The sequence below is a fragment of the Schistocerca nitens genome, chromosome 2 (assembly GCF_023898315.1).
Source record: "Schistocerca nitens isolate TAMUIC-IGC-003100 chromosome 2, iqSchNite1.1, whole genome shotgun sequence".
Classification (NCBI taxonomy): Eukaryota; Metazoa; Arthropoda; class Insecta; order Orthoptera; family Acrididae; genus Schistocerca; species Schistocerca nitens.
Window position 1 is genome coordinate 1051070057 of NC_064615.1, and position 10666 is coordinate 1051080722.

The following is a 10666-nucleotide window of genomic DNA, read 5'->3' on the forward strand; positions in this document are numbered from 1 at the left end:
CATCACATTAGATGAATGATATTACCTAAACCTTTTAATAGCGTAAATCCGTTGCGTAATATTTACAGTATGGGTCTTAGACGATAGCTGAGAAAACTAGTTATTGTAATTGAACGCCACATAGTGCTATCTACTGTACAGAATTGTATAACGGTCTGGTGATTGCAAATTAAGCACTTGAGTCAGAACTAAGAGTCCTCCACACATACATTTATAATTAACGGAGTATGCTGCACCACGAACCATTCACAATTCATCAGTAAAGATTTTGAATATTTACGTTGATTAAATGTTCAATTGGCTCGTAATAAAGAAGTAAGTCACATAAATGCACTACTACTTATGTAAATTCTAACAACACCAATTAAAAGAGCTCGAAGAGAAACTACCATTGAGCAGGCCTAATTTTGTTATTAACTGCTTATTTGTGATGTTTTCTTTACTGTAAAAGTTAAAGATGTGTGTGCGCAATTTACATTTAAACTATTTGCTTAGATCTGTGATGAGGTAGGGCTGTACAGCTGTCAGATAATTGCGAAACTTCATTGGAGGTGACCATTAGCTGTTTACTTTCATGCCTAATGCTACGGGTTGCGATTAGCAGACCATTATCGAGCCGAAACCTACCGAACAGACAAAGCCTTTAAAGTGTGCAGCTCACAATATGCTGACAAATTACAATTTTGGCGTTAAATAAAGTAGAAATTACTTACAAAGCCTAACCAGCTTGTCGGTACAACATTTCAAATGAACAACTTCGAAGTAGGTAGAAAAATATAGCTTATCTTGCAATAAACGATCTCCAAAAGACACAGGTATGTAGGAGACACACACAAGACCATCATACATTTCAGACTGAATAAAATTCTAACGGACTCGTAGTAACAAAAAATGACAGAAAAGACCAAAGGCAAATTGCTGTGAATCTTGGATAAGGATCCTAAGAGAGAGTCTGTAACTAAAACATCTATAATGTATCACAGGCGCAAGTGAAATCTTTAGAGTATTTGGAGTGCATCGATTTAACAAAGATGTAAAGTGGCTTAACGAAAAATGTACTTAACAAACGATATCAACAAAGCCTAATCATAAAAATGCATTCAGTGAATTGACATGTGTGCTAAAGGAAAGTTTCACAAACCATGCAATGCCAGATTAATAAAAAATAAATAAGAAAACATGAATTAACCTTCATTAAGGTTATGTGTAATAAATAAGTGAATTTGAGGGATCCAGAGTTTTTCTAATCGTATCAGTCAAACGAACATGTAAACAGTAAAGTCTCAAACAGTGTCATCGTAATAAAGCTACAATCGTGCATACGATGAAGCGATTTTCTATTACATCGATCTTCCAATAATGTAAGTAGTGTCGTAGGTATCGGAAAACGTGTTAACATTGTCAGAATAGGAAACTTATGAAGGGATGCCTTACATAAGCAAATGTTAAAAAAAATACAATAAAGCATCATATTATAACGTATGAAGTCCTGTCACATAAATGAAACATGAATATTAGGGGGACAGAGGTTGTATGTAAAGGTTACAATATAAATTAGGAATATATTTCATGCATACAAAGATGAGCTTACCAAGGAATATGAAATGTTTTAAAACAGAAGGGTATGTGTGCTGCAGGGAAGAGGGTGAAATACGAGGGGGAGGAAGTGTAATGGGGAAGAAGACACATATAAGTAACATATAGGAGACAGTAATAATTTGTTATAATATAAGATGATTAACTGCTCATTATTGATCTACAGTGAGGGCAATGGGACAAGAAAGCAATAATAAACAATTAACAGGAGGTTGCAAACATATTGCAGCGTTAAGCCAAAGAATTACTTTTTTTTAAAGACTTCTAGGAACAATAACAGACAGTAAGGGTACAATCAACTTTAAAACAGAACATATTTACGTAGCTAACTCGTTAAGAGAATGAAGGGGTACATGATAGTGTACTACAATATGCTGTGCTTATAACAAGATTCGTTAACATGCAGTACTAAATCCATAATTATAAAAGTATGTCATCATAGTTGCAACAAATGTGTATGTAAAGAAATAATTATTTTAGAAAAAGAAACAGATGTTGTATATATAGAGTGCTCTCTTATAATGTGTGCTTTTATATGCCTGCCAAATACTGCATAACTAATTATTCCAGGAGCACCTCTGAAATTGACTATAACATTTATGTACTAAAAAGATTATTGTCAGCTCATTACATTAACCAGAAATTATTAGAAGTGGACTGGGTTGTCTATAGGAAGGTAGGGGATCGGATGAAAAGAGGGGATGGCTTACTATCAGAACAATATGCTTATATAAATTATGCTAGCCCATAGTAAATGCAGCTAAGTTCAAAAGCAAACCTGTAATGGATAAAAAATGGGGGAGACGGCGAGGCTATGATGGGTGACTGGGACACAGAACAAACTGATAGGATAGGAAGGATAAGCGGGTACAAATTGTGGAGGCATTAAGAAAGGTATAGGAAGGAACGTACCAAAAATCACTATATCATAAAAAAATCGTTTTACGCACAACAAGTACTGGCTCGTTTATTTGGGGAGTATGCTCCTTAGACCAGCTATTTAACTTCCATCTGGATTGTACTACACAGAATTTGTTACAATGCTCAATTAATTCTAGCACTTCCTCAAACCCAACAGTAATAATTGTTTTTATAAACAGTATTAAAATTAAGTTGCTAAAAATATATCAAATAAAAGTATTTCATAAAAATCAAATATTAAAAGAAAAACGACACCAGGAGTCTCTTATATACAGTAGTGTTTACCAAAAATCTATTTACTTCATGCTAACTATTTCATAAATGTATCTGAAATCATATGAAACATTTAAGGATTACCATCGAAGATAGTCAATCAATAGTTTTAACAGTAATTAAAAAAAAATTGGCGGAAGTGTACAAAGGAAAGAGGAGGGTGGGGGGGGGGGGCAATGGAGGGTGGTAGTATGTTATCAGAAGGTTATTATTTCTTCAATGAAATGTTTGAAAAAATTTTTCAGCAACTCCTTACATTTCACTTGCTTTTTCTCATTTAAAACTTGGTCCCAGTGTTGTTTTGAACCAAAATAGATTGCAATACATTCTAAGATGTTCATTAGATGGCCCATTTCAATTTTATGTAGTAAATTCACGCCATCAGAAATGTTGCCTGCAGAATGCTGTGTATGTATTATATGTATAGCAAGGGCTGATAGTTGTCTTACTGTCTGTTATGGTTGATGGTTGCTACAACTGTTTATATACAGGGTGGTCCATTGATCGTGACCGGGCCAAATATCTCACGAAATACGCGTCAAATGAAAAAGCTACAAAGAACGAAACTTGTCTAGCTTGAAGGGGGAAACCAGATGGCGCCATGGTTGGCCCGCTATATGGCGCTGCCATAGGTCAAATGAATATCAACTGCGTTTTTTAAAAATAGGAACCCCCATTTTTATCACATATTCGTGTAGTATGTAAAGAAATATGAATGTTTTAGTTGGACAACTTTTTTCGCTTTCTGATAGATGGCGCTGTAATAGTCACAAACATATGGCTCACAATTTTAGTCGAACAGTTGGTAACAGGTGGATTTTTTAAATTAAAATACAGAATGTAGGTACGTTTGAACATTACAGCGTAAGTACCCGTAAATACCACATTAATGCAATAAGTGCTCAAAATGATGTCCGTCAACCTCAATGCATTTGGCATTACGGGCAATACGTATAACGACATTCCTCTCAACAGTGAGTAGTTCGCCTTCCGTAATGTTCGCACATGCATTGACAATGCGACGACGCATGTTGTCAGGCGTTGTCGGTGGATAACGATAGCAAATATCCTTCAACTCTTCCCACAGAAAGAAATCCGGGGACGTCAGGTCCGGTGAACGTGCGGGCCAGGGTATGGTGCTTCGACGACCAATCCACCTGTCATGAAATATACTATTCAATACCGCTTCAACCGCACGCGAACTATGTGCAGGACATCCATCATGTTGGAATTACATCGCCATTCTGTCATGCAGTGAAACATCTTGTAGTAACATCGGTAGAACATTACGTAGGAAATCAGCATACATTGCACCATTTAGATTGCCATCGATAAAATGGGGGCCAATTACCCTTCCTCCCATAATACCGCATCATACATTAACCAGCCAAGGTCGCTGATGTTCCACTTGTCGAAGCCATCGTGGATTTTCCGTTGCCCAGTAGTGCATATCATGCCGGTTTACGTTGCCGCTGTTGGTGAATGACGCTTCGTCGCTAAATAGTACGCGTGAAAAAAAATCTGTCATCGTCCCGCAATTTCTCTTGTGCCCAATGGGAGAACTGTACACGACGTTCAAAGTCGTCGCCATGCAATTCCTAGTACGTAGAAATATGGTGCAGGCGCAATCGATGCTTGATGTAGCATTCTCAACACCGACGTTTTTGAGATTCCCGATTCTCGCGCAATTTATCTGCTACTGATGTGCGGATTAGCCGCGACAGCAGCTAAAACACCTACTTGCCTATCATCACTTGTTTGCAGGTCGTGGTTGACGTTTCACATGTGGCTGAACACTTCCTGTTTCCTTAAATAACGTAACTATCCGGCGAACGGTCCGGACACTTGGATGATGTCGTCCAGGATACCGAGCAGCATACATATCACACGCCCTTTGGGCATTTTGCTCACAACAGCCATACATCAACATGATTTATACCTTTTCCGCAATTGGTAAACGGCCCATTTTAACGCGGGTAATGTATCACGAAGTTAATACCGTCCGCACTGGCGGAATGTTACGTGATAAAACGTACTTGTATGTTTGTGATTATTACAGCGCCTTGTATCACAAAGTAAAAAAAGTGGTCCAACTAAAACATTCATATTTCTTTATGTACTAGACGAATATGTAATAAAATATGGGGGGTTACTATTTAAAAAACGCAGTTGATATCCGTTTGACTTATGGCAGCGCCATCTAGCGGGCCAACTATAGCGCTATCTGGTTTTCACCTTCAAGCTAAACGAGTTTCGTTCTTTGTAGTTTTTTCGTTTGATGCTTATTTCATGATATATTTGGCACGGTCACTATCAATAGACCAACCTGTATACTTCTTGAGAAGCTTGTATGTGTTTCCATAACATAAATCCCTACGATTAAATATTTCAATCACAGCACTACGCCTCATGGGAACATTACAATGCTTTGAGGTGGAAGCGTTGCTGTCTTGTAGTGTAGAATTATATAGCGGAGCTCACCCTTAGTGGCGTCATGTCCTCCGAAGATGCGTCCCTTAGCGACTGCCCAGCCACGGGTTGGTCCTGTGTGCGGTAAACGCCGTACGGGTAGCGTCGCTCCTGTGGGCAGAATAACAAACGTGTGACACTGTGCTCCAGTCCTGATTATATGAGAAACAGATTGCAACCGCTCTCGTCTACTCACCCAGTACGCACGTCGCCAGTACCAAAGTTAGGAGTGTTTGTCGCAGCATTCTGAAAGCCTTCAACCCTGATACGGATCGACGCAGTGCTGTTTATATGTATATTCCCTCCTGCTCACCAGACACGCAAGTAGCCAGATAGTGAAAATGGTTATCTCTCCTTTTTTAATACTCATCAGACGCAGTTCATGGTTGACGTCAGTTGTCATTAACGATCTCTTCTCACAGCAATTGACGACAGAGTAATACCCTATCAGCATTACTTTCGGGAGGTTACGACATATTCAGGTGTTCGTTTTGAGACACTATCAGTCAGCCTGAGAAAACGTTTGGCATTACTGCATGGAATGATGGAGCCGGCCGTTGTGGTCGAGCGGTTCTAGGTGCTTCAGTCCGGAACCGCGCTGCTGCTACTGTCGCAGGTTCAAATCCTGCCTCGGGCATTGATGTGTGTGCTGTCCTTAGGTTAGCTAGGCTTAAGTAGTTCTAAGTCTAGGGGACTGATGGTCTCAGATGTTAAGTCCCATAGCGCTCAGAGCCATTTTTAAAATGATAGTGAATTATACTTGATTGACAACTGGGAGTACATTTAAGTTATTTCGCTGAATATTTATGGTATTTGCGACAGGAGTAAGGAGACGGCATTGAAACTTGATATGACATTGTTAACATTCTAAGGAGGAAAATACGAGTGATTTACACTTGACCTAAATAAAGAGGAAAACAAAAAAACTTAGCAACTACTGTACATAAACAAAATCTCTTCGAGGGTTTGGAACACTTTCTGCCAAAAGATCTCTCTTCTAAACAAGTTCCTTGAAAGGAAAAAGAGTGTTGCTTCGCACTCTGAGACAGATGCGTTGTTTTATAGACATTTGAATGCAGATCATATCAAGAGAAAGTTTCCACGTTTTGGATCGCGAGTCCAAATGCTTTCGTATTGTTAAGGGGAGACATAAATCATTCTTCTTTTCCATAGCGTTTATCCCGTCTAGTACGGGGCCCGCCTGATCAGCATTTGATAAATTTTATTTTGTTACTTTAAGTTTATGGTGTGTGACGTCACACTCGTAACGGTCACCTGAGGGAAGTCGGGTGGCTTTGATCGTATAAATTCAGTTCTGTGTATGAAATCGTCTGAAGTGGAATTTAGGGAAGAGTCCAATACGTACAAAAACGAGCCTGCGAAACCTCCTACAAGCCACACTTAGGCTTCAGGTGTAACAGTCCACGGTCGTTAATCCGCCGCAAGAAATAGATCCGAATCTGGCCCATACACTGCTGTCCATCCAACATACAGCACCAAGATGGATCAGAGACATCACAGCCAAATTGATGGGAACAAACATCACATGGTTGAAAATACAGCCTCGAGTGAAGTGAGGAAAATGATGGCATCAATATTGAGTTTTGTCTCTATTGCTGTCTATAACCGCTGCTACACGCCTAGGTATTGAATCAAATAGGCCCTGGATGTGTTGTTCGGTTATAGTAGTCCATGCTGCTTCCACATATCACCAAAGTTGATCTGGTGTAGCAACAATTACCGACCAGACGTTTTCGATAGGTGAGAGGGGAGAACAAGGAGGCCATGGCATCAGTGCAATCGGATAAGCGACAAAAAAGCCTTGAACATTGCGTACCACGAGGTTTCGCGCGCTGTCCAGTTGCAATGTGGCCGTCGGCACGCTCCGAAATTATGGGAGGCTCCAAAACGTCAGAGATGTAAACAACAGGCCCCAACACTTCAGAGATGTAACCCCGGCTGGCTAGTGTGCCGGCAGTGCGTACTAGGGGGGTGCGGGAGTGGAATCTGTACTACCCCAAACCATAATACTGGCTACAGGATCGGTATGGCGATGAATAAGGCCACAGTTCAACAGCCTCTCACCACAGTGTCGCCAGACTCTAATCCGACCATCGTGGTGGTGCAGGGAGAATCGGGATTCACCGGTAAAAACAATGTCTTTCCATTCGGTTGTCCATGTCCGTCGTTCATCGCACCATTGCCGGTGCAAACGCCTATGGCGTTGACTCATTGGTAAACTCAGCGATGGACGCCTTGCGCAAACGACTCGAATGGCAAGCGCGGATACTGCTTGTTGCGCAACAGACCGAGTTTGTTGTGATGTAGCAAAGTGATCCATCACTGCCATGCGCACAATATGCCTGACATCAGTGTAGTGGTGCAACGAGGTGGATGCAATCGGTCCCTTCGGTCCGTCATCCCCTCCTGCATCCAGTGTTTACATATCCCCATCACAGTTGCTTGCTTTCCTCCAACATGATCACCGATTTCTCTGAAGAACAATAAACATTCCCTATAGGCTACTGTTGCTCCTCGGTCGAACTCCAGAACGTGCTCGAAACATGCTCTCTGTCTTCAACGACGCACACGTAAGCTGCTTACGACGGACAACCGCACGAAATAACAATTCCAGTAGGTCCACCGGACTCCTGTTCCCCTTTTATATAGCGCTGGCGCCCGTGATGTGGGCCCACGCTGAGATGCTTATGGACGTTTCCTTCAGGGTATGCGTTTCAGGTGGCCAGGAGTGTATCTCTGTTCCGACATCTAGCGCACTGCGCATTATGCTATCCAAGCAGGTCAAAGGGAGCTATAAATTTTGCTTGCGTGGGAATCCACAGGGTCTTATAAAAGAATACATTGTCCGTTGTAGCGTGTATTGTGTTTTATTAAAATTGTGCTATTAGCTGATTTCGGCCCTGAGCAATAAACGAACGTTGAAAAGCGTCACGTCTGCATAGATCGTCATGTATAAATAAAGCATTCCGCAAGTCACATTAACTTAATTAGATTTACAGTGTAATGGCATTACTTACATTTACTATGTTATGTATTAAATATCGTGTTCATCTGATAGTAAAAACAGACGTCGCACATAAAGTGCTGCAGTCTGACAATTAAAACAGCTGTTATGATGTGGTCAAAGATCGTCGAAACATCGTAATTGTTGTTTTAGTTATCAGACTGCAGGACTTAATGTTACGATGGAGTGTTTTGACGCATGTGACATAAAAGAATGTGATGAACACGATATTTAACACATGAAATATCAAATTTAAGTATGTTATTCCCCTGAAATCTGGCAACTTTTTAATACTTACCAAATCACGGCAGTATGCAATACAGCATGGTGTGGCTCCTCTTTCGATAACGTTAACGAATTCTTCCTGAATCTTTTTTCATGTATTGAGAAGTACAGTTCTCCAATATGAAATAAAAAGCTTTAGGAATTGGCCATAAAGAGCATAATATGTATAATAATAAACCCCATACACTAATTTCGTTCGTCGTCTGTTTTGCAATTATGTGTTTTTTACCAGCCCACCCCCCACCCAGAACTAAATGTCACGAAGCTGAAGGAGCGGCAGAAAACAGTAGAATTACTTTGAGAAATTCGTCCTTTTAAATCGCTAACCTCAAGTAGCCCAGAAGTTAAAGAAAGGAACATCATGTTAAATTTTTGTTAAGCTTTATTGCCTGCATAAGTGGTTCATTATTATCAGTTTGTAAGCAATCAGGCACTCTGGGATGTGTCCAAAGTGCGAGACCTTTATCAGACCTAATATAATTTTAGTTTTGTCTCTGTATAAAAAAACGAAGTTCATCCAGTGTTGTTTTATAAATCAACCTGTTGTAATGTTTAGTTCCAGTATCGCAATTTTATTACAATTCAAGATTCGTCAACCAAATTAACTCACTGTGCGCGGCACAGAACTGTACGTGATTCTGAAGGGCTGATGAAGAGCGAACGAACCAAGAATTGTGTTATACATTCCAGTTACCACAATGACCTTAATATACACCTGTGTCAACATCCACATGATTACTCTGAAATGCACACTTAAGTGCTTTTTAGAGGGTTCACTGAATAACTGGTGCACCTCGTCAGTGACCGCCTTTTCTACAAGATTTTTCATGTGTTGGTTCCCATTTAGATAATTTGTAATTGTAACCCCAAGACCTATAACTGAATTCACAGCCTTTGAAATTTTGTGATTATTATGTACTCACATGGAAGACCTCATATTTTGTATCATTTACTGTCATTTACCACTCTTCGCATTATACAGATACCTTGTCTAAATTATGCTGAACTTCTTTCCTTTCTTTTTCTTTTGTTCTGATAACTTTAATGACAGTATCCGCTGGAAACAATGTAATGTGGCTTCTCAGACTGTTTCCTAATCATTTATATAGATTTATATCTACATAGGGTCTATGATAGCTCCTTGAGGAACCCTAGATATCACATCTGTTTCTCTCGACTACGAATTGTGTCCTTTCTGACAGGAAATCAAGAATCCATCGCACAGTCGAGAGGCTCCTCCATGGGCACGCAGTTTTATTTGGAAGCGCTTGCGGAGAACCATACCAAACGCCCTCGGGAAAAATATAAAAAATGGAATCAACTTGAGAGCCCCTCATTGCTTCGTATGGATAAAGATCCATTTGTGTTCATAAGAGCGATACTTTTGACATGCCTGCTGGTTAAGATTCGTTAGGCCGTATCCTTCAAGTATTTCATAACTTAGATGGAATGATCTCGTATAGTGTTCACGGCCAGGAGTCCCCACCACTGGAAGTTCGGTCATCGAGTTGCCAGTCTTTTCAATTGATGCCACATTGGGCGACTTCCGTCTCGCAGATGATGAAATGATAATGTGGGCAACACAACGCCCCGTCGCCTAGCGAAGAAAACCTCTGACCCAGCCTGGAAACGAATCCGACCACGCCGCATGGCATTCAGACGCCTTGAGCCCCCAGTTAAGGAGGTGGACCACAATGTCGCAATGCAACGTGTTTTCCAAAAGCCTACTGAGAATCGATGTGAATGATACGGGTTTGTAATTCAGCGAGTTACATCTACTTCCTTTCTTTTGTACTGGTGAGATCTGTGCAACTTTCCTGTCTTTAGATACTGACCTCTTGTCGAGTGAACTCTGTATATTATTGACTATTCTGACTGATTTGATACGGCACGCCCTACGAATTTCTCTCCTGTGCCAACCTCTTCATCTCAGAGTAGCACTTGCAACATACATCCTCAATTATTTGCTGAATGTACCAGTCTCTATCTTTCTCTATAGTTTTTGCCCTCTCTCTAGTACCATGGAAGCTGTTCCTAGATGTCTTAACAGATGTCCTATCATCCTGTCCCTTCTTCTCGTCAGTGTTTCCCATATAT

At 40.4% G+C, this 10666-nt stretch overlaps 1 protein-coding gene across 1 annotated transcript in view; it reads right to left on the bottom strand.

Annotated features, from left to right (window-relative positions):
• LOC126234778 (trypsin-1-like) overlaps positions 1–5578 on the bottom strand; it is a 29617-nt gene extending 24039 nt beyond the window's left edge. Inside the window, exons 1-2 of the mRNA XM_049943527.1 lie at positions 5456–5578; positions 5272–5370 (exon numbers count right to left, since the gene is read on the bottom strand). Coding sequence (XP_049799484.1) covers positions 5272–5370; positions 5456–5504 — 148 coding nt within the window. The 5' untranslated portion in view covers positions 5505–5578. The remainder of the gene's footprint in view (positions 1–5271; positions 5371–5455) is intronic.
• Positions 5579–10666: the final 5088 nt, after the last annotated feature.